General features: G+C 41.1%; 1 protein-coding gene across 14 annotated transcripts in view; it reads right to left on the bottom strand.

The window, feature by feature from the left end:
- The window catches only part of RPAP2 (RNA polymerase II associated protein 2), a 102813-nt gene that overhangs the window by 3380 nt on the left and 74470 nt on the right, over positions 1-24963 (bottom strand). For 8 of the 14 annotated variants that reach the window (XR_004974009.1, XR_004974008.1, XM_036349236.1 and 5 more), the window contains one exon: positions 3297-3446. The exons of 3 other annotated variants lie outside the window; for them this stretch is intronic. Coding sequence is in view for 7 of the 11 variants with exons in the window: in XM_036349236.1 (XP_036205129.1) it covers positions 3305-3446 (142 nt within the window). In the remaining 4 variants the exon portion in view is untranslated. Of the gene's footprint in view, positions 1-3296; positions 3447-4322; positions 4378-24963 lie in introns of those variants that run through there. 3 more of the 14 variants (XR_004974010.1, XM_036349242.1, XR_004974011.1) reach the window with 3 other exon arrangements.

The following is a 24963-nucleotide window of genomic DNA, read 5'->3' as shown; positions in this document are numbered from 1 at the left end:
GACCAATAGGGAGCTACTATATGCATGTGTATGCACTGGGTCACTTCACCCTGGGCCAGCACCTCCCAGGCAACTGACACCAGACACTGTAGGCGTCCTCCCTGACTCCAACCACCTTGCCAAAACCCAGCACACAGTCTATACCAGGGGTGGGGAGCCTTTTTGTTCCGCCAAGGGCCATACAAAATTATCAACTTAAAAATTAGCCTGCTATATTTGGTCAAACATTTAAGTAACTCACCCCTAATGACTTTGCAGGGCCAGGCCAAATGATTTCATGGGCCTTATGTGGCCCGTGGGCTGGACATTCCCCACCCCTGGTATACATACACAGGAGTTGCTTCTACACAAGGCCATCTTTTCAAAATTGGAAGAGATGGGTATTGCATCTACTTAACAGGAACAAACACTGAAAGTCAAAATGAGAAACCAGGAACAGGTTCCAAATGAAGGAACAACAAATCCAAAAAAAAAAGGCTGAATGAAATGGAGATAAGTAATTTGCCTGATAAAGATTCAAAGGAATGGCTATAAGCATGTTCACCAAATTTGAGACTGGAAGAGAGGAACTCAGAACTTGAACAAAAAGTTAGAAAATAAAGACTAATCATAGCTGAAGAACAATATAACTGAAATGAAAACTACACTAGAAGAAATTAGCAGATTAGATAAAACAGAAGAATGGATTAGTGACCACGACAGAATAGTAGAAATCATCCAGCCTGGATGAGGGGATGATGGCTGTGTGCAGCTGGTCACACCCCCTTCAGGGTGGGGGTCCCCACTGGGGTGCCTGGCCAGTCTGGGTGAGGGGCTGAGGGCCGTTTTCAGGCTGGCGGGTGACTGAAGCTCCCGACCTCTCCTTTTTTTCTTTTTATTCTGGGATTTATTTACCTTCTATGGCTGTCACTGGAGCTGAGAGCCGGCTTTAGCTCTGAGGCTTGGCTCCAGCTCTGAGACCTCAGCTGCTGAAAGCAGGTATCTGGGTTTGTTTGGGTTCTATAATTGTAACACTTTTGTGGTCCTGCTCGCTCCAGCTCTGACGCTGAAAGCAGGTTTCTGGGGTTTATTTACCTTCTTTAATTGCAACATTGTTTCTTAGAGTGCAAGCTCAGAGGCCGGCAGCGGCAGGCGGGGAACCTTGGCTTCCTCCATCACTGGAGCAAGCAAGCCTCCTGTTTGCTTCAGCTGCCTGGCTGCCGGCCGCCATCTTGGTTGGCAGTTAATTTGCATATCACCCTGATTAGCCAATGGGAAGCGTGTCGGAGGTGCGGTTAATTACCATGTTTCTCTATTATTAGATAGGATGGTCTGGCCCTCTAGCAACTTCAGTGCGAAATTATAGCTAACTTGCCTACAAACATCAGGTGGTCATAATAATCTGGCCACTCAGTGTATACAATGTAATATTACTCAGCCATTAAAAAGAATGAAATCTTGCCATTTGTGACAACATGGATGGACCTAGAGAGTATTGTGCTAAGTGAAATAAGTCAGACAGAGAAAGACAAATACCATATAATTTGCCTTATATGTGGAATCTAAAAAACAAAGGAACAAACAAACCAAGATTCATAAAAATGGAGAATAAACTGATGGTTGCCAGAGGGGAGAAAGTAGGGGGATTGTTAAAAAAGGTGAAGGAAAATAATAGGTACAAACTTTTCAGTTATAAAATAAATGAGCCACAGAGATGTAGTATATAGCATAGGAAATACAGTCATAATATCATAATAAGTTGGCATGGTGACTGGTGGTTACTAGCACAGTGTGGTGATTACATCATAAGACATATAAATGTTGAATCATTATGTTGTACACCTGAAACTAATATACTATTGTATGCCAACTAAACTTGAATTAAAAATTTTAAAAAACTATCTGAGCACTTGAGAGTATGTGAAATGAGAAGCAAAGAGAGGAAAAGATGAAGAGTTATGATTAAAACAGCACGATGGAGGTACATTCTGATGGGCAGTTCTGAAGGAGGTGTAGGGGAGGGCTATGCATCTGGAAGCAGGGTCACAATTCAACAAAGTCAGACTTGTAAATTTATCTGCTTATCTGTACAAGAGAGTACTAGGGTGTTGACTGGGTTGGGGGTGATTTCTTTGAAGAGGGAAGTAAGATGAGGATGTTCTCAATGGTTCATTGCAGTAGTTGAGTTGAAGTTAGTTGCTATTTCCTGGGAAGAAACTTACCAGGTTGGACATGGCGGTTTGAGTATGAAGGTCATAGTGGATTGCAAGAAACAGAATTAACTATGGCAAACCTATATAGGGGGAATAATAACAAGGATGGGGCACAAAGTAACAAGAGTGGATAGGAAGTGAGTGTGGCAGCTGAGAACTAATGGATGTCATGTTCTCCGTTAGCAAGCTGAGGATATACTGATGTCTATACTTGGTTTTTATTTTTATACTAGAGGCCCAGTGCACAAAATTAGTGCACAAGAGTGTGTGTGGGGAGTCCCCTCAGCACAGCCTGTACCCTCTTCAACCAGAACCTCTTGGGGGATCTCCAAATGCCAGTGTAGGCCCGATCCCAGGGATCGGGGGATCAGGCCTAAACTGGCATTCGGACATCCCTCTCATAATCCTGGACCACTGGCTCCTAATTGCTCACCTACCTGCCTGCCTGGTCACCCCTAATTGCCCCCCCCACCTGCCGGCCTGATCACCCCTCACTGCCCCTGTGTGCCAGCCTGATTGCCCTTAACTGCCCCCGCTGCCAGCTAGGTTGCCCCCAACAGCCCCCCTGCTAGCCTAGTTGCCCTTCACTGCCCCCCCCCGCCAGCCTAATCACCCCCAACTGCCCCCCCTGCTGGCCTGGTCACCCCCAACTGCCCCTCCTGCTGACCTGGTCGCCCCCAACTGTCCCCCCTGCTGGCCTGGTAACCCCACGCAGCCTGCTGTTCAGTCATTTGGTTGTCCCTCACTAACCCCCCTGCCGGCTTGGTCATAGGCAGCCATCTTGTGAAGGTGTAAGGGTTAATTTGCATATTACCTCTTTATTATATAGGATTGATGCTTTTTAGAGAGGGGAAGGGGGGAGGGAGGGAGGGAGGAAGAGAAAGGGAGAGATATCAAAAGAGATTGATTTGTTGTTCCACTTATTTATGCATTCATTGGTTAATTCTTACATGTTCCCTGACCAACCTTGGTGTATTGGGACGATGTTCTAACCAATTGAACTGCCAGGGCCTGTACTTGGTTTTTAAAATTTCCATACTAAAAAAAGAATCTAAACAGGCAAAAAATGAAAAATAAACAAAAGTAAAGCACAATCCAACTCACCACTCAATTTAACAGCCGGTTCTAAATATGATGGTTAAATTTTCAAGGTCTTCATTTTTTAAATGTAATTCTTCAAGCAGGGTAGCTAGAAACTGTGTAAACACCATATTTTCCTGAGAATGCTTCTGAATGCCAAGAATCGGCGTCAGTCTAAAACAACCAAAAATATTAAATACATATTCATGAAATGGGAAGGAATAAGGGGGCTTCAGTCCTCAACATGTTTTTGTCATGGCAGAGATGAAATCTTTCTGATTTATCAACATCCCCAGGGAGAGGCTTTCCTAATATAAGCAGAAGAGAAATCTCAGAAAAAAACTGGAAAGATCAAATATATTATTAATTACAGAAAGAAGCCTAAAAGTCTGGATCTATAACATGTTCTTCATGGCAGCAAAACCCACCAAAATTCTGCTCAGAAAGGAAAATTAATGAAGTCTTTTCTTTCCACTTGGGGAAAGGAGGTTGTGGGGAGAAGCTTGAAGCTGAGAATTGCTTTAAAAACATCTATAATAATAAAAGTGTAATATGCTAATTAGACCGGACAGCTGAACGACCTTCTAGACATCATTCCAAATGTCCTTGAAAGATGAAGCCGCAGTGGTGGGGGCCGAGGCAGAGGTGGTTAGGGGTGATCAGTCAGGCAGGTGAGCAGTCAGGGTCGATCAGGCAGGCAGGCAGAGTGATTAGGGGATATCAGGTAGGCAGGCGAGTAGTTAGGGGTGATCAAGCAGGCAGGCAAGTGGTTAGGGGCGATCAAGCAGGCAGGCGAGTGGTTAGGGGCGATCAGGCAGGCAAGTGAGTGGTTAGGGGCAATCAGGCAGGCAAGTGAGTGGTTAAAGGTGATCAGGCAGGCAGGCGAGAGGTTAGGGGTGATCAGATAGGCAGGCAGAGTGGTTAGGGGCGATTAGGCAGGCAGGCGAGCGGTTAGGAGCCAGCAGTCCTGGGTTGCGAGAGGGATGTCTGAGGGGTCCCGGATTGCAAGAGGGTACAGGCTGGGCTGAGGGATCCCACCACCCCATGCATGAATTTCGTGCACCGGGCCTCTAGTAATTTATAATGAATGTTTGGATTATATCACCTGGAAAAAGACAATAAATAAAAAATAAGATTGCCTTTTAGATAAAACCTTAACATTTTTATTTTTAAAACACTAAAGAGATGAATTACATAAGGCACTTAATATAAACTTTATAAGTAACACTCTGCTTTTTTCTTTAATCATTTATAGTAAATACCCCTAAAGATTGCATGTAATAGATTGTTAAAAGTAATTTAAATTCAAATGTGATTAGCAAGTATCATTTTTAAAAAGTGACTAATCTAATTACAAATACTCAAGACCATTACTTTTCATAAATATTTTAATCTCCAGAGATCATGATTTGTAGAACCTCTGCAAGTTACTTACATTCCTGGAAAGCTTTTTGGAGAGAAAATTCTTTTTTCCCCAAATAGTCTTATACCTTGCACAAAGCTCTTCCAGACGCTTAATCGTTTTAAAAAATATATTTTTATTGATTTTCAGAGAAAGGAAGGATGAGAGAGAGAGAGATAGAAACATCAATGATGAGAGAGAATCATTAATCGGCTGTCTCCTGCATGCCCCCTACTGGGGATGGAGCCCACAACCTGGGCATGTGCCCTGACTGGGAATCGAATAGTGACCTCCTGGTTCATGGGTCGACCCTTAACCACTGAGTCACACCGGTTGGGTGATGCTTATTTAATCTTGGTCATTGCCACTGGGCACATAAAATATAAATAAGATAACTCTGATTTAAAACAATAACAGTCAAGAAATCAGAGCAGAGCAATTCTGCAGCAGTGTGTGTAGAATGGGAAATGTTATTTTTCGAGAGACAGATTTCATCTTTGTTTAGCCATTTCATAGAGAATACAAAAGTAAAAATTTGTCAAAATTGTTCAGAAATGGCCAGGACTTTGAGAAGGTGGTAAATTCTCTATCTCTCTGAAGGTGTCTTAACAAGAACTAGAGGTTAAGCGACTCCAGTAATAAATATTAGTAGTCTAGTGAAATCCACAAAGTTCTAAATGGGAAAACTACTGTAATGTGTACTTCCCCCACCTCTCTGTATTTCTGTAGAGGTAGGGGATGGAGTATCAGGTCTCATACTTCCTGAGCTTTGTCTGCTGGTATTTCTCACAGGTAGTTCATACTGGGAAATAGGACTACCCAAGCCTTCCAAAGCCAAACCTAACCTGGGCACTTGGTTGAATGTAGGCAATTGCAGCCAGCTTTTCCTGAGGCATCTTGTTGCAGAGAAGGTGGAATCCAGAAGTCAACTCTGCCTTTTCCCACACTTAGGTAAGTTGATATTTAAAATACAAAGTTGCTGCTTTCCCACAATAAGACTAAAGATACTGGGGATAGAATAATATTGGCTAAAATAAAACCAAGAAGTCAGAGGAGGTAGATCAGATATGTCAACTCCACAGAAACCTAGCTTTTGTGTGTTTTTAAAATGGTACTTATATGACACATCTTAGGCAATTTCTCTCAGTTTCAAGGAGACTAATATTTGGTTCATATATGAAAACAAAGTTTTCTCAATTACTTCTTAGAGTGCCATGTTTTAAACTTAACCCTCAAATTAGAAGTAAATGGTGACTACTAGATTTTTTCAACCTGTGTGCTCATGAGAGCAGAAAATGAGAAGATTTATAAACAGCTTGTAAGAGAATTGTTCCATCAATTGCCCTAGTTAGAAACTATTTTAGAAAATAGTAATACTTCTTTAGCAAACTTATAAGGATATATTTACTCTATAAATTAGTAAGTTTATTAAAAGATGTGTTCAAATGTACCTAAATGTTTTGTTTATAAAGAAAAACTAGAGTTCATGGGAAACTTTAGCTCGGAGTTAGAAAAAAGAAAAGAAAAGAAAAGAAAAGAAAGCAACAATGCAATCCTGCTCCATGCTCCTGGGCCCATGGCAAACAAAGCTAATCAATCAGGTATTCTCTTCTTAATGAGCTGGACCTGCTTTGAGAATCCTCAAAACAAAGCTCTGAGCACCCACTCTGACTGTTTTAGAGCTGACTCACCCGATGAAACCTGTTCCCTCCTTAGTCTAACTGCAACCACTAGAACTCTGTCTCTACGCAACAGAGTTCTAATCCTAGATCTGTCCGGAATGCTTGTTACAATTTTGGGCAAGTTGAACATCAAAGCCTTAGGATCTATTATCTATAAAATGGGGCTAATCATACTTAAGTTCCTTAAAAGTTATTGCAAAATTCAAGTAGGATACTGTAGATGAATAGGCTTTTTAAAAAATAGTATGATAGCGCATTTCTGATGGTGACGACCTCCCCACAACAACATGCCTCTTGCTAAGGATTTCCTTCATCCCTCTCCAGAGAGAAGAAGAGAAACAGAAGCAGCAGTTCCTGGTGTAGAGTCCGAATTCCTACTGCATGGATGTGAAACACCAAGGATGCTATAAAATCATCACCGTCTTTAGCCACGCACAAACAGTAGTTTTGTGTGTTGGCTACTCAGCCTACTGGAGAAAAAGCAAGGCTTCCAGAGGATGCTGCTTCAGAAGGAAGCATCACTAAAAGCATCCCGAATCAAAATGAGAGGAAAGCCATCCCAATAAACACATTTGGGATTAAAAAAAAATTAGTTATGGTAATGACTATCAATTAACATTTACCATGTGTTACCTATAAATACTTACTATTTACATGTTCTGAGCATGAATTATGGCTCCCATTTTATGGATGAGGAAATGAAGGCACACAAAAATTGAAGTACCTTCCTCCCTTCTTCCAGGTCACAAAGATAGTAAGTGGAAAGTCAGAGCTTTGCACCTCGGCAATTTATCTTAAAAAATCCCATGCTTCTGGCTAATATGCTAGCTTTCATTCTTTGCAGTCTGGAGAGCACCCTAAGTTTAATCTTTACCTGACTGATGTGTACTGAGCCCTGGATGAAAATGCAGAAAGAACAGAAGGTTTTAAGTTTGCTTTAGAGAACTAAAGGACTACACATATAAAAATGACAGTACCTGGCAGGCAGAAGGAAGTACTGATAGAGAAATCATACAAGGTCTGGTGTTTGTTGGGAGAGAATATCAACCTGGTGCCTGGAGATTTCTGCAGCAAGCCATCAAGTGGATAAACAGCAATCCTTAGGCTTCTGGAGCCTCTTAACACTGGAGCCCACAAGTTTTGTTGCATAATTAATTATACTCCTGGAAAGTTAGCCAATGAGATTTCTTTTAACCTTATTTACTCCTTTGATCTTTAACTGAAAAGACTACTTCTTCCCCATCCCCCAGTTTCTAACACAAAATGTAAATGATTATAGAAATATATATTATTAACTTTCTAAAAATTTTAAGTTGACTTAAATCCTTTTTGGAATAAGGTGAGGTGTAAATGAATAAATACTCTCATAGTTCCTGTGTACCACTAAACATTAATAATCCAGTGGAGAGTCATGTAAAAATTCTGTTTTCCCTTTAAAATTATCCTTTCTAGAAACCAGGCTCATGAGTACAAAACCTGAAGATTGCTTTGACAAGTTATAAAGTCATAATGAATAATATATCAAGAAAGATGATGAACCCTGAAAAATCTTTTCCGATTCATTAAAAAGAATTATGATTTGCTTCTATCTCCAAAGTAATTTACAATTAGAGTGGAATAAGGACTATATATAATCTTTATGTTTTCCAGATTCCTTGGCTCATCTACTTTAACAAGATTTTATTACTTCATAGCAAATGACTACAAGCCCGCTCTAGTTTAGCCTGCTGCTCACTGGCCATCTGCTGAATTTCCATGTGATCTTCATAGCCAGAGGCTTTTGTGCCTAATTGCACGGATGAATCAGAAGCAAGATCAGAATGTTTTATCAGTTTATTATGGTTTTGGACAATGATAAGAATTGGTTATAGCCACTGCCAAGGTGTTACTGGGATTTTTTTTAGAATATACGATGCCCTAACGATAGGTGCTGTTGGGCTGAGTGGAGTTTGAGGACTGATGTGATGTAGAAGAGCACTGTACTGAGCTTGGAGACAGGGTTCTATTGTCTGCTTCTGTTAGGAATATGGACGAGGGCTTTGGAAACCACAAAGCACTAAGCAATACAGTCCCTACATGTGTTACAACTAGATGCTTAAAATAATTCCTAAAACCTTCTGGCTAGGCCCAATGACAAATGAATAAAGACTTATTACAGGAATTGCTCCTTTCATGGCCAATAACAGTTTCTTAATTGGCACATCCAAAAGCCCCCTCTTAGTTCTCTTCCCAGTTGACTCAATCTATTTTGTAGGTATTTCTTTTTTCAGCAGCCCATGAATGATAGGTCTTACCTAAGGTTTCATAATGACCTTCTTTTTGTACTACATTCCATCTTATGACTTTGACTATCAATGACTCAAATCTCTAACTTACCTTCTAGGATTTTTCTCCCCCTGGGTGTCCAAAAGGTACATCAAATACATTATGTTTAAAGCTGAATTTCTGACCTCTTAGTTTCATAGAAATCTTATAGTATTAGAAACTAGTCATCTTTAATTGTTACCCCTTAATGTTCTTTGTCCAATTAGTTACCAAGTCCTGCTGATTCCCCTCTGAGGTGCCTCTTACATTCACTTCACCTTCTCCATTCTCACTGTCCCTCTCCTAATTGAGATGAGTTACCTCTTCCCTGGATTACAGCAACACCCTCCTGAGTGGTCTCTCACTCCAACCCATGCTCCACATTGCCATCACAATCCTCTCTCATAACTCTGATCTTTTTGTTCTCTTGCTTTACTAACTACTTATAGAAGAAATCCAGTATCTTTGGGATTTTTTATTTCCTTTTATTTTGTTTCAATCACATGAATACATTCTTATAAATACTTCAAATAATATTAAAATGTGTATTGTTAGTTGTATATATTTTTCTCATCCCCCAGCCAGATGGATGACTGGGATCACATTTTAGTCACCCATCTTTGTATCCCCCACAGATGAATGATTATAGAACTAAAATCACTGCTTTCTGATATCAGCACTTCTTAATGTACTAGAGTGGGTTTATGGACTAAAGGCTGCTTCCTGCTTATTTCTGTAAATAAAGTTTTATTGAAAACTGGCCATGCTCCTTTACTTATACATTTTATGGCTGCTTTCATGCTACAATAGCAGAGTTGAGTAGTTGGGACCATAAGGGCCAGCGAAGTTGAAAATATTTACAATTGGGCCCTTTATAAAAGCTTTGCCAGAGAAAGCAGTTAGTTAGTTACCTACAAGGGAATGCCCATAGGACTGTCAGCTGATTTCTCAACAGAAACTATGCAGGCCAGAATGGAGTGGCAAGAAATATTCAAAGTGATGAATAGCAAGGACCTACAACCAAGATTAATCTACCTAGCAAAGCTATCATTTAGAATTGAGGGTCAGATAAAGAGCTTCACAGATAAGAAAAAGCTAGCCAAGTTCATCACCACCAAGCCAGTATTATATGAAATGTTGAAGGGTATTCTTTAAGAAGAGGAAGAAGAAGAAAAAGATAAAAAATATGAACAAAATGGCAACAAATACATACCTATCAACCATTAAATCTAAAAATCAAAACGAATAAAAAAATCTAATAAACAGAATAAACGTGAATAAAATAGAATCAGAGGCATGGAAATGGAACAGACTGACGATTCTCAGAAGGAAGGCAGATGGGAGGGTGGGAAGAGATTAAACAAAGATCTTATATGCATATATGCATTACCTATGGACACAGACAATAGGGTGGTGAAGGCCTGGGGTGGGGTGGGGAAAAAAGAGGGACATCTTAAATAATTTCAACAATAAAGATGAAAAAAAAAGTTCCCAAACCTTATACTGGAAGAGTATTATGCACCAATTTTAATTTAAAACAAACACTATACAATGCTTTATATACTACTAGAGGCCTGATGCATGAATTCATGCACAGGTGGGGTCCAGCCGGTCTGCCCTGATGGGGGCCGATCGGGGCCAGGCCATGGGGGGGAGGGCGGTGGAAAGGGGATGTGGGCGGTTGGTGGGGGAGGGCGATTGGGGCCCTGATCAGGCCAGCTGGCCGCCACAGTGGGTATCGTAGCAACCAGTCATTCTGGTTGCTTGGCTTTTATATATATAGATAACTCTGATGATGAGAGCAATTAAAACAGGAGCTGAGAAATCCAAAGGAACCCTTTGGCTCTAGAATATTCAGGTTCTGCCTGTGAAAGTATGGAAGATGCTTAAAGAAACCAAAAATAATTCCTAAAACCTTCTAGCCAGAAAGAGAACTTTTCTGGTTACTCCGCTCCGGTCGAACTGACCAGCCTTGCTTCAAAGATGTCAGGGTTTAGTCTGCTCCCACCTGAGGGCTAGATGTTTTCTTTCCTGGAGAGGCTCTTCCCCAGATCTCTGCATGGTGGGCTCCTTCACGTGACACAGTTTTGTTTAAATGTCACCATCTGAAATTGATCCTCACTCTCACCTTCTACTTATTTTACTTTATTTGTCTACATAGTCCTTACTCTTGTCTAATTTTGTATCACCAGTTTGCTTGTTTACTGTCTATCTCTGATCCAAGGTGAATCTCATGAGGGCAATGACTTGTTCACTGTATCCCTAGTGCCTGGCACACTGTAGATGATCAATATTTCCTTGTTGAATGAAAAAAAAAAAAAAAAAAAAACCAGTTTAAGAGGCCACTTTTTTATTATGTTTACTGAAATGTTTTTTCTTCATAAAATTTTCCACCTTTCCTTCTTAGAGAAAGGAAGGGAGGAAATCTTTTTTTGACTCCTCCTCCTGATCGCACATAGTGGCACCTTCCTGCCAGAATGTTACAGAAAATCCATCAGACAGACCAAGCATTAAAGATCTACCACTTGTTCCTGCATTTCCCGCCTCACTTCCACTTGTCTTGGAACTTTGTTGTCAGGGAAGTGCTAAGATTGGCCAAGCGTGAGTAGTGCTAAGTGCCACAGAGCTGGCTCAGTTTATAGTTTTAATTCACTTCCAGTCCTGAAGAGGAAACTGTGGAGCAAGGAGTCAGCCCTGAGTGGGTGCTTGGTAGTACCTTCCTCAGGAGCAAACGTACTGTAGTCTCATAGGTGAAGCATAAAAGGAGAGGAAATTCTTTTCACTCTAAATGAGATGGGATTTATTTGGCCAAGAGAAAGAGCAATTTAGGATATCTACAATCCAACTAATATAGGTCTTCATTTCTGTGTATTTCTGGCTATTTCTACTGTTCCTGACTGGGGCGTTTTCTTATTCTTCTTAGGTCAATGCAAATAATAGAATGTAGCTGCAAAACAAGAACTTAGCTGCTTTTGGAATCTATACTTCCTTTCAGTCTCCTCTCATTAAGAGTTAAATGATCTAAGAAAAGAGATTCAAGATCCTTTCTTAATGTAGTGATTTGGTTCCTTTACACAGACTGCAAATCAACTATCTCTACTATCTTGAAGGAAGGGGATTCTACACTTCTGTGTGTATTATGTTGCAATGGTTAATAAACTTCTAGCCCTAACCAGTTGGCCCATGGACTGAAGGGTCCCAGGTTTGATTCCGGTCAAGAGCATATATCTTGGTTGCGGGCTCGGTCCCCAGTGAGGGGCGTGCAGGAGGCAGCTGATCGATGTTTCGCTCTCATCGATGTTTCTAACCCTCTATCCCTCTCCCTTCCTCTCTGTAAAAAAATCAATAAAAACATACTTAAAAAAAAATGAAAAAATAAAAAAACTTCTAGACATTGTACCTCATATATAATCTAAATATCTCTTACAGAATTTTATTTTCTCCTTCATAAAAATATTTGGGGAGGCATGGTCTTAAAAGTTATTCCTTTAGCCCCTGCCGGTTTGGCTCAGTGGATAGAGTGTCAGGCCACTGGTCCTGGGTTTGATTCCAGTTAAGGGCACATACCTTGGTTGTAGGCTCAATCTCTGGCCCTGGCCGGGGTGCGTGCAGGAGGCAACCAATCGATATGTTTCTCTCACATTGGTGTTTCTGTCTGTCTCTCGCCCTCCCTTCCACTCTAAAAATCAATGGAAAAATATCCTTGGATGAGGTTTTTAAAAACAACAAAGTTATTCCTTCATATTCTTGAAAATGGTTCTAAATTAATTGTAAGTCCTTTTAATCTTTCCTCATAGATGCCATCTGACTACTCATTTAGATGGTATTCTTCCTTATAACCTCTTCTAGTTTCTCATATTCCTAAAATGTAGTGCCCCAGAATATAAATATTATCCAAATTCATTAATTCAAAACATAAAATAACATTATCTTCCACCTCGCAGAAGGATATCATGAAATAAAATCTTGCTCCTCTAAGTTATTTCTGAAGTACACAATCTCAGGACCTTATCCAACACTCCCCTTTTTTGTTAAGGTTCCTTTCCCCTTGATCCTTTATCCATACACTGTTAATTATGATATGGTAATAACTTATCTGTTTAACCTTTTCGAACTCCCACCCTATTATATATTGAAAAAGAGTCTAGCATCTATTCCAGTCCTGCAACTTCTAGTAGTGTATATCAAAGAAAGCCACAATAAACTGGGCCCAAATAACTACTTCTACTTTAAAAACAGCAATATACCACAGTTGGTATTTAACAATGTGTTTTATGTAGGAAATACCTTTAAAATAACAGAAATGTGATTGGCCATGCGTAAAAACAAAAAAAAATTGTTATGTTTCAATTTATTTCTTTCAAGTTCTTTTAAGTATGAATAAAAACCTCTAAAGGTGGCACTAACAGGATGGCTTACCACCAACAATTTGTATGCTGGAGAATATAATTTGAAAAAAGGAATTACATAACTTGCAATGTATAAATCACAGACAAGAGAGGAAATTTCTCATGAAAACGCCACTGATTCAAATCTCCATTCTGAAAAGACAGGCAATCTTCTATAACTAGTTCTTTACCATATGGTAAATGGCATGACAACACAAGCAAAAAGCCAAGTATCAAACTGTATCTTAATGATAAGACCTTTATTTAGCTGACTGCTCCACATATGCTGCACATCAAAAAAAGAGAATGCAAGACAGGTTAGGACATGTACTCTCCATTTGTTATTACTGAGCTATCAAACAACATCTGGTTAACAGGAATTATTATACACAGTAGTAAGAGGAGTTTCAAAGTTTGACAACTAAAACAAGAGAAAGATTTTTAATTAAAAAGTGGCATTAAAAAAAAAAATAGATCCTTACATCCCAGGATTTAGAGCTGTACAAACTCTTGATTGAGCCTCAGAGTAACTTATCACTGGTTTGAATCTTACCAACAGAGAAAGCAATAGAAAGAGTTCAAGTTGTGGTTTACTGAGCAAGTGGAGCTAAACAACTTATGGAACTCTGTTGTCCATCACCCATATGGCAATAAAAATCAATGGAAAATATCTTTGGATGAGGTTTTTAAGAACCACAACAACAAAAACATTATTCCTTCATATTCTTGAAAATGGTTCTAAATTAATTGTAAGTCCTTTTAATCTTTCCTCGTAATGCCATCTGACTACTCCTCATTTAAGTCAGTAATGAACTTGGATTTTTAAATGGCCTTCCTAATAATGGTCCCTGTTGCTTTCCTCACTGCCCTCATTCCCACCGGGGAATACACAGCGCAGCTCCTGGAACACTGGAAATCACAGCATAGTCTGAATTATCCTTTTCTGAATAATCTGTGTGAAATACTGAAGATCACATCAGCCACTTGCCTGAAATGATAGAGCACAGACATCCTTTACTCTGACCCTCAAAACTAAGAGAAGCAAGCACTCTTGGAGTTTTCTGAGAGTTATTAATTTCCAAACTTGCAGAATCAAACTGCTAGGCTGTTGTAAAATGACAATGAACAACACTCCTCATACTCAATCTTAAGGGAAGAAAAAGCTGTGAGAACGTCAAGCAGAATAAATGTAACCAGAAAGCATGCTTCTCTATGGTTTGGGGTTGGAGGAAGGGACAGGAAGTGAAAAGCCACACACTTTCTGTACCTATCAGATTTGAGAAATCGCTGGGTTCACACAGAGTTCTGGTGCAGGAGGGAAACTTGTTCTGCTGATTACCGTGCATAAGGGTGATGACATGCAGAGACTACTAAAGATAATGTTGGGCTTAAAAAATTTTTTTAACACTCTCTCATCCCTCAGAAGTTAGGGCTGGGAAGGAGAAGGTAAGAGGAATATTTCTGTTAAATACTTTATCAATTAAAACAGAACAGATAATACAATACCAGACATTTTGGGAGCTTAGAATCAAACAAAAACAAAAGTCTTCTGGGAAAGATAGGCATCCTTATTAATAACAGCCTGGGTAAATGAAGAATCTAAAAGATGAGGTTTAACTGCATAGTCTTATTTTATGAGGCTATACCACCACCTAATTTCCCCAAGTGTGACTTAGTCTCAACCTAGCTAGTTTCCCTTTGACAGCTGAAGTAACTGAGGCTTTGGACAGAGTAAGGGATTTATCAGGGTCACAATGGTTAAGAACAGTGCTAAAAATGGACACCTTTATCACAAAGTCATCTTGTTTATTATCAAGTCTTACTATTCCTTTCTTCCTGCATGGCAATAACAACTGTCACTTCACCTATATTTTGTCTTCTTATAAAACATGAGTTGGGATTTTCCTTCTTTCTCTATATGAGCAAGTGCTAAATGATAAAGGATTAGACCAGAATACCTCTGCACAGACATACACTCAAAACTGAAACAGAGAGCTGTGACCAGCAAGTAACACAATAGGTCAAAATGTCATCTATTTTCAGAAATTTGAGGGCCCACACAAACCCAAGACATTTTGCAAAATGCCTGTCTCAGATAGTAAAAAATTTTTTTTTTTAATTTTAGTACAAACTTTCAAAAGGAATTGTAGCTATGTATTCTTTATCATGAAAGTAATTAGGATTACATATTTAACATACTTTTTTCCATCTTGCTTTTTTCTTACTGGGGAGAAGGCAGAAGAAGATTCAACTCTGTCAGCGATTCTCTAAAAACATTTGTCTAATCGGTGGCCCCTTGGCTTCCTCCCTGAAGTACCGCAGCCACGGGGGCACAGGGAAAGAACGAAGAACCCTGTGGAAGAGCTTTTCTTTTTCCAGATAAGAACACGGACTGGGCCATGTGCAGAGGTAACTACTTTCCTACGCTGTGTTGATGTTGTTTTTAAGTAAACAGTAAACATGTCTTTATAACTGACAAGGAAACAGATGCCAAGTGGTCAGAGCTGAATTTAAAAGTCAGATACTTTAAAATGAGTGGTGGGTAGGTTTCTAAATGGAAGGAAATGCATTTGTTTCCTTTAAAGAATGCCAGTTCTTTTTCCCAGTTCCCTTTGTGGCAAGATCTCAACCACTAAGTCAAACATAAGAAACATCAGTGATTTCCAAGTTTGTAAAAAGATTTTTTCCTTTATGAAACTAACTTGTTGATTGTCAACCTTTATGTGAAATTGCATCAAGTATTAACTCCAAAGTGAGGTTCAGGAGACTTTCTTAAGGTCATGTAGTCAGTAATAGATGAGCAACTAACCCCAGAAGCACTCCCCACCAGTCTACACTTCTAACCACTATACCACACAAGCTCATGTCTGATTCATTTTAAGAAGTGAGTATACCTTATGATTTCAAATGCTCACTTGTATATGTTCTTCAAATAATTTTTGAAATCTATCATTACAAAATAAAATGTGCCAATGAAAACTGACAATTCTATTGTTTCTAATTCATCCTTTCTCCTGACAGCCAAGAAGCACTTCCAACACCATGAACTAAATGAAGACTTTAGAAGAAAGCTAATTAGTGCCTCTAAGCAAGCAAATCCTGGCAGACATAGCTAAATTAACTGAGTTAGCAAAGCTCTATCTAGTACACTAATAATTGCACTACAATTAAAGGACAGTGGTTCTCAATTGTGTCTGCACAAATTGCAATCACCTGGGGAACTTAAAAACATACTTATGTCCCGGCCCTACCCCAAACCAATGCATCAAAATCTTCGAATCAAGTATTAGCATTTTTAAAAAGCTTCCTACGTGATTCTAATGTGCAACCAGAGTTGAGAACCACTGTTAAATTTTTTAAGTGAATAAATTTGTCAGTTCTGATCATTTGTTATACTTGTTGGAAAAAACTGAATAGCAGAGAAATTGAGATATTTACATAAATACCTATGTAGGGAAGCAGAAGATAATATGGTCCAAAAGAGAGGTCTTCTCTATAGGAATTTATACAAGTAAGATAATACTTCTGCCTCTGGGGGTTAAGGAAGGCTTTTAAGGAGGTGGTGACATTTGAGCATTTGAAGATTAAGAGAGACAGATACAAAAATGAAAGGCATTTTAAGCACAGTGCTAACAAAGATGCTTGCAGGGGGAAATAGATAGTGGACACAATGTAAAGACACATAAGAGAAATAAGTTAGATATGCAGGTTCGAGCCACTTTAGGAGTGAATTTCTTTCTTTGTTTTTAAAAATATATTTTCTATTGATTTCAGAGAAGAAGGGAGAGGGAGAGAGAATCATTGATCAGCTGCCCTTGCACACCCCATACTGGGGATTGAGCCCACAACCCCAGCATGTGCTCTGATCAAGAATTGAACCATGACCTCCTGGTTCATAGGTTGCTGCTCAACTACTAAGCCATGCCAGCTGGGCTAGGTGTGAATTTCAAGCAAAATTACGTGGTAGAAACTGGAGCATCACTAGGTTTCTGAACCAAGGCCTACCCTGCTTAGAATTAAGCTTCAGTGAGACTAGTTTTATAGCGGGAGGAAGGTTGGACTAGTTGAGGCAAGGAGACCTGTTTAAGAAGGCTATAGCCCTAGCTGGTTTGGCTTAGTGAATAGAACGTGGGCCTGCGGACTGAAGGGTCCTGGGTTCCATTCCAGGTGAGGGCTCATGCCCGAGTTTCAGGCTTGATCCCCAGTAGGGGGCGCGCAAGAGGCAGCCAATTAATGATTCTCATCATTAATGTTTCTATCTCTCTCTCTCCCTTCCTCTCTGAAATAAAAAATATATATCTATTAAAAAAAAAAGGTTATAATTGCAGCAGTCTAGGCAAGTAAGGAAAGCCTCATGTGGGCTTAGTAGCAGTGGAAAAATGAAAAACTGGGTAAAGAGAATTAAAAAGGCAGGTTTAGTAATTGAGTAGATATGGGAGATAAGGGCAAGAGAAGCACCAAAGACAAATCAGACTTCAATGCTGGATAATCAGGAAGATGGAAATACGACCAGAGAAAAAGTAATATTTGAAAGAGAAGATGAGTTTAGTTTCCAATATGTGAGTTTGAATTGCCTGAGGGATATCCAAATGGAGATGCCCAGAGAAAAAAAAGGGCCTTCAATCTTAGGAGAGATGTCAGAGTTGAATATACAACAGTTTGGGGGAAGGGACACAAGATATACTTGATTGGGAAGACCAGTTGTTTTCTCTAAGATCACTTCATTATGCTGTACTGTCTGTCCTGATTTCTTGAACTAATCTCTTTCACTACCGCTCTCCTGAATCTCTTGCAACCTTCTCTTAGCTTTCCTATTCATCAAAACTACAACCTGAAGTCAATACTAGGACCTGCTTTCTCCACCCTTGCAATAGGATAACTGAAAACTACTGGGGGTAGGGGAGTGGAAGGAAGAAGGGAACTTAGAAGGTTGATACCACTACAAATCCAATATCTTGGGCCTCACCTGGGCACTCAGTGTCAACTTGTTAATTTTCTCTGGACCTTGGTTAGTTTCTGACCCAGATCCTCTCAATGATGACTTTGTTACCATTTACACTCTATACCCAATGTCATATCCTACTTCCTTGAAAAATGAAGCCAGGCATTTAAAAATCTCTTCCTGCGACTTACAAACTTACCTATAACCACATATTCCTCACTTTTTTTTCTTCCTGTCTCTCCTGTTCAAGCTATTCCATCTGCCTGTGACCAGGATCCCATTTCTTTGTCCCTCCTCTATGACTCTGTTCCACCATATATATCTACCCCTCACCCCACCTGTTTCACATTATTTTTCTTTACTGGCTCCTTCCCCATACCCCATCAACATGCTTAAGTTTCTTAAACAAAACGAACTGTTACTGTTCAATCCTCTCCTACCCTTACCAAGTTTCTCAAAAGAGAACTCTACATTTGCTGACTCTACTTCCTCACCTTAATAGGATATAAGCGTTCATATATCCCTTCAAATTATATAAATTGTTTTCCCAAATGTTCACTTTTTTCCCCTTGAGGAAAGAATGCATATCTTTATTCCTACTTTCAGTGTGTGTGTGTGTGTGTGTATATATATATATCTCAATGTATAACCTTAGCTACAGAGAATTTGTTAATGGCATTTGATTTTACAGTTGGGAATTTTGAAGCATGTGTAAGTCTTAATGTTTCAGATAAGCAGCATTTCTCTTTGCACTGAAACCATAGGAATTCTAGTTACAACCTGGTGGTTGCTCTGTTATTACAAAACATTTTTGCAGTGTGGTTGACTTGTCACTCACTGAAATTAAAAACCTCCAGGTGATGCACAACATCACAAAGTGGGGCCTGAAAAACTCAACGGAAAGAAAATCAGTAAATAACGAAACTGAAACAGTGCAGGCAATTCAGTTACTGAAATGTGATTTCACCTCCACAGAAATTGCAGGTGTTCACCAAACAGTTTGTAGTAGTTTTCTAAGTACTTGTGCTCCATGGGAATACTGACATTAAGTCTTGTGTATTTTCATATGTCCCGTCTTTAAAATTTTTTAAAAAATATTTCTTTTTATTGATTTCAGAGAGGAAGGGAGAGGGAGGGAGAGAGAAACATCAATGATGAGGGAAGCATTGATTGGCTGCCTCCTGCACGCCCTCACTGGGGATCAAGTGCAACCAGGCATGTGCCCTGACCTGGATCAAACTGTGACCTCCTGATTCACAGGTCGATGTTCAATCACTGAGCCACACTGGCTGGGCCATAAGTCTCCCCTTTTAAGGCAGAGTATACTTGAGCTGCACTAAAATGACAAGAAGCCAACTCTGAAAATCTTTATTCAAAATGGATAGTGGGACAAATATACATTATATATATACTAGAGGCCCAGTACACTAATTTGTGCATGGGTGGGGTCCGGCTGGCCCGCCCCCATGGGGGGGGGGCAGCGATTGGTGCGGGCTGGTCAGGAGGAGGGGCCACAGACGGTTGGCTGGCTGGCCTTGCCCCCTGGTCAAACTCCCGGTCGAACTCTTGGTCGAGGGAACAATTTGCATATTAGCCTTTTAATATATAGGATACATATACATATATCTTCTATAATAATAAAAGTGTAATATGCAAATCGACTGAACGACCAAACAGCAGAATGACCATCCAGATGACCTTCCAGAAGACCAAGCTATGACACACACTGGCGCCAGCCCAGACAAAGCGGGTGCGATACGATTGGTCAGGGGACCCCACCATTACCCCACGATCACCCCTGCAGAGGGAGGCCCAAGCCACCCTCTGTAAGGCAATCGACCAGGGGGGTTGAGGGGAAGGGCTCCGTGATCGATCACTCCAAAGAGGGAGGCCCAGGCTACCTGGCCAGCGGCACTGCAGCAGGTGGGTGGGGCTTACCTCTCCACAGTGATCAATCGTGGAGCCCCAGCCGGGTGGCGGGGCCTCCCTCTGCTGGGCGATCAATTGCGGAGTCCCGGACTGCGAGAGGGCACAGGCTGGGCTGAGGGACCACCACCGCCCACCCACCCCGAATGCACAAATTTTGTACACTAGGCCTCTAGTACACACACACACACACACACACACATACACACACACACACACAGTGTGTGTGAAATACACATATACGTTCCTAACTCTGGTTTGTGGGTCATGAAAAATAAGAAGGCAGGGAAGGTAAAAAGCAGCAATAGAGAGAACTAGACAATACCAAGCCTCATTTTATTCTCCAGGCCTTATCATTTGCTCTAAACTTCTGCAAAAATATTTAAACATTGAGTAAAATGGAAGCACTTAAATGTTGCCTACAAGAACCATAGGACTTTATTGTTAACTAGGACTATCAGAATGAGAAGAGTCAGAGGCAAAAAGAATATTAAAAAGGTGTTAAGTCTCCAAAATACACAATTTAAGTGGAAATGTTTAAAGACAACGGAGGAAAGACATACTAGCCAAGTAGGAGCTTGCATTTAATAAGTACTCAATACGCCCGAGAATAATCGCTTTTTTTCTCTTTATGACTTTCAAGTTTGCAAGACTAGTTAATACAATACAGTCAGTAAAACTAGTTAAAGGAAGAGTTTGCCTCTAGAGTGAAATTTTCCATTAGGATCCATTAATATTTGATAAGTGCTTCCACTTCAATGAACAAGTAAAACATTTAAAGGATTCTCCAGAATTGTGTCTGTGATGCATCAGATAAAGGAAAGATTTAGTGCCATATGTACATACTTGGTAATTAACTGCCTTTTAACAGAGTTTTATTTTATCATCAGCCCACAGAAGATAAGAGAGCAAGTCCATGGTAGACAAGAGAAAAGTAATATTTGGAATAAAGTTTTTAAATCAAAGAAACATTTAAAAAAATTAAAATGTTCACTAATTTTATAATTATGAGTTAAAAGATAATCTTACAGTTACATCTAGCTTTGATTATATTAATTTTATTAAAGATTTTACAAAAATATATTTGCAAAAAAAAGCAATGTTAGATTTGGTTAAAAGTAGCAATTATTTTTTTTATTTGATTTTGAGAGAGAAAGAGATCAATTTGTTCCATTAATTTATATATTTACTAGTAGCCCGGTGCACGAAATTCGTGCACTGGGGTGAGGGGGTGGTGGGGGGAAAGGGCCCCTCAGTCTGGCCTTCACCTTCTTCAATCTGAGACCCCTCAGGGAATGTCCAACTACCTGTTTGTGCCCACACTTTTAACAGATAACAGCTCCATTGTTGTTTCTTTCTTATGCTTAAAACCATTGGAGTTAGTAGGTATTCAAAGTGTGTATACATTTTGGGGGGACACCCTGTATATCTCTAGTCAGCAGTGAAAGAAACCAACAGCAGATTTGGAACCCCCAGACAGGGAACCTCGCTCACTCCCCACATGTCTCCCCACTTCACTTTCCACCTTCGTGGGCAGGAGAATCAACGTTTTCTCTCATTAATTTGGAAAAGCACGTCCTGTCACCCGCTGCCTGGCAGGAGTGCGCTAGGCCCCAAGCAAGCGAGGCTCAGTCAGGGCAGCCTTCGCTCATGGGTGCTGGCACCCAAAGTGCACATTCCTCCTCTACAGTCGCCCTGACTATCCCACTGTTTCACTGAGAGGACAGAATTCTGGACTGAACCTGACTACAGAAATTGGCAAGAGAACCTGACTAGAACCTGGTGACTGAACCTGGCTGGAGAACCTGGACAGAACCTGCCTGGAGAACCTAGCAAGAGAACATGGACACAGAACCTAGCTGGAGATCCAGACCAGAACTTGGCTGGAGATCCTGGCTAGAGATCCTGGCTAGGCTGCTGATCAACTGAACACTGTCTCCATGTCATTCCTTCTTCACCGACTCCGTCCACACCTTTGGGGACCCCTGGACCTGCTGGGGTTGGACCCCAGCATCTGGCGCCCGAACAGGGACCCCTAGGTAAGCGCCCCGCACTCGGGACGGATAGGACTCCACCGTAGGAAGAGGGTGGATAGTCTTCGCCGACTCCGTCCACACCTTTGGGAACCCCTGGAACAGGATTCCCCTAGGTAAGCCCCCTCCCCATTGAGAACCCCCACATTCGGGACGGATAGGACTCCACCAGGGTACTTTAGACCCCCCTATAGAGGATAAGTAGGGTAAGAAGGTGGATAGTACAGAACTTAGATTGAGAAGATGTGCCATACTGAGTCCAAAGAAAGAAGACTCTGTATTGATCTTTAGATTAAGAAAATGTGTCATACTGAGTCTAAAGAAATAAGACTCTGTATTGATCTTTTAACACATATGCTTGCTAGCAGAGAAATTAAGGTTACTCCCAGTCAGACAGAACGTTTTTTACAAGAAGTATGTCCATGCTTTACAGAGGAAGGAAAGGTAAATGTAAAGGCATGGGAGAAGGTAGGCCCAAGGAGCCTTATCCTTAACCCCACTGCAGCCTTTCCACCCCGGGAAAGTGCAGGATTGGCAAACTCTCCCTGGGGTGATAGATCAGGACTCAGGTAATAGCGGAAAGTGCCAATCCTACTCTTAAAATGGATACAAGAGAGCATTTCAGGTTTTTCTTTTTAATGCCTGGCTTTTAAAAAATAAAAAAGGGGGAATTTGCCGGGAGCCGGTCCATGCTTGCTGTTTCAAGGGACCTGGCATATATGGCATACTGTTCTTAATATGTTTGCTCACCTTCTTGGCACTATGTGTTTTAACCAAGGTCTCTGAGAAAGGTTGTTTCCCCAGGTAGGGATTTTCCCCTGAAGTTAGGGAGGGAATAAAACCTCTTAACTAGTGCCAGGCGGGCAATTAATCACTTTAACTACGAACAATCATGCTTAAGCTACATAATCTTTACTCCCTGGAATGGAGATAAGAAACGCCCTAGCCTTTGTAATAGAGATTGATAGGATTGAATCAACTGGTATAAATACAGATGTAATAAGACAGCAAGACACAGAACTTAGAATACGGAACCAAGAGAGACAGAACTTAGAACACAGAACTTAGAATACAGAGCTTAGAACACAGAACTAAGAAGACAGAACCTACACAGAACCTACAGACAGAAGAACTTCGCTGGAGAGAACATGGCAAAAGATCCTGGACTGAACCTGACTACAGAAATTGGCAAGAGAACCTGACTAGAACCTGGTGACAGAACCTGGCTGGAGAATCTAGCAAGGGAACATGGCTACAGAACCTGGCTAGAGATCCTAGCAGGAGAACCTGGACACAGAACCTGGCTGGAGATCTGAAGCAGAACTTCGCTGGAGATCCAGACCAGAACTTGGCTGGAGATCCTGGCTGGAGATCCTGGCTAGGCTGCTGATCAACTGAACGCTGTCTCCATGTCATCTCTTCTTCGCCGACTCCGTCCACACCTTTGGGGACCCCTGGACCCGCTGGGGTTGGACCCCGGCATCTGGCGCCCGAACAGGGACCCCTTAGGTAAGCCCCCCCGCACTCGGGACGGATAGGACTCCACCGCAGGAAGAGGGTGGATAGTCTTCGCCGACTCCGTCCACACCTTTGGGAACCCCTGGAACAGGATTCCCCTAGGTAAGCTCCCCCCCATTTAGAACCCCCACATTCGGGACGGATAGGACTCCACCAGGGTGCTACAGACCCCCCTATAGAGGATAAGTAGGGTAAGAAGGTGGATAGTACAGAACTTAGATTGAGAAGATGTGCCATATTGAGTCCAAAGAAAGACTCTGTATTGATCTTTAGATTAAGAAGATGTGCCATACTGAGTCTAAAGAAATAAGACTCTGTATTGATCTTTTAACACATATGCTTGCTAGCAGAGGAATTAAGGTTACTCCCAGTCAGACAGAACGTTTTATACAAGAAGTATGTCCATGCTTTTCTGAGGAAGGAAAGGTAAATGTAAAGGCATGGGAGGAGGCCCAAGGAGCCTTATCCTTAACCCCACTGCAGCCTTTCCACCCCGGGAAAGTGCAGGATTGGCAAGCTCTCCCTGGGGTGATAGATCAGGACTCAGGTAATAGCGGAAAGCGCCAATCCTACTCTTAAAATGGATACAAGAGAGCATTTGGGGTTTTTCTTTTTAATGCCTGCTTTTAAAAAATAAAAAAGGGGGAATTTGCCGGGAGCCGGTCCATCCTTGCTGTTTCAAGGGACCTGGCATATATGGCATATTGTTCTTAATATGTTTGCTCACCTTCTTGGCACTATGTGTTTTAACCAAGGTCTCCTCTCTGAGAAAGGTTGTTTCCCCAGGTAGGGATTTTCCCCTGAAGTTAGGGAGGGAATAAAACCTCTTAACTAGTGCCAGGCGGGTAATTAATCACTTTAACTACGAACAATCATGCTTAAGCTACATAATCTTTACTCCCTGGAATGGAGATAAGAAACGCCCTAACCTTTGTAATAGAGATTGGTAGGATTGAATCAACTGGTATAAATACAGATGTAGTAAGACAGCAAGACACAGAACTTAGAATACGGAACCAAGAGAGATGGAACCTAGGCACAAAACCTACACAGAACATTCTCTAGAGACAGAAGAACTTCGCTGGAGAGAACATGGCAAAAGTTCCTGGACAGAAACTGGCCTCAGAACCTAGAGACAGAACCTAGCGAGAGAACATGGCAAAAGATCCTGGACTGAACCTGACTACAGAAATTGGCAAGAGAACCTGACTAGAACCTGGTGACTGAACCTGGCTGGAGAACCTGGACAGAACCTGCCTGGAGAACCTAGCAAGAGAACATGGACACAGAACCTAGCTGGAGATCCAGACCAGAACTTGGCTGGAGATCCTGGCTAGAGATCCTGGCTAGGCTGCTGATCAACTGAACACTGTCTCCATGTCATTCCTTCTTCACCGACTCCGTCCACACCTTTGGGGACCCCTGGACCTGCTGGGGTTGGACCCCAGCAGAATTCCTCTCCACCTCTGGGTTCTTGATCTTGAACGCTGACCGAA

The sequence above is a fragment of the Myotis myotis genome, unplaced genomic scaffold, assembly GCF_014108235.1.
Source record: "Myotis myotis isolate mMyoMyo1 unplaced genomic scaffold, mMyoMyo1.p scaffold_m19_p_2, whole genome shotgun sequence".
Classification (NCBI taxonomy): Eukaryota; Metazoa; Chordata; class Mammalia; order Chiroptera; family Vespertilionidae; genus Myotis; species Myotis myotis.
This window is presented reverse-complemented; position numbering and strand designations above follow the sequence as displayed.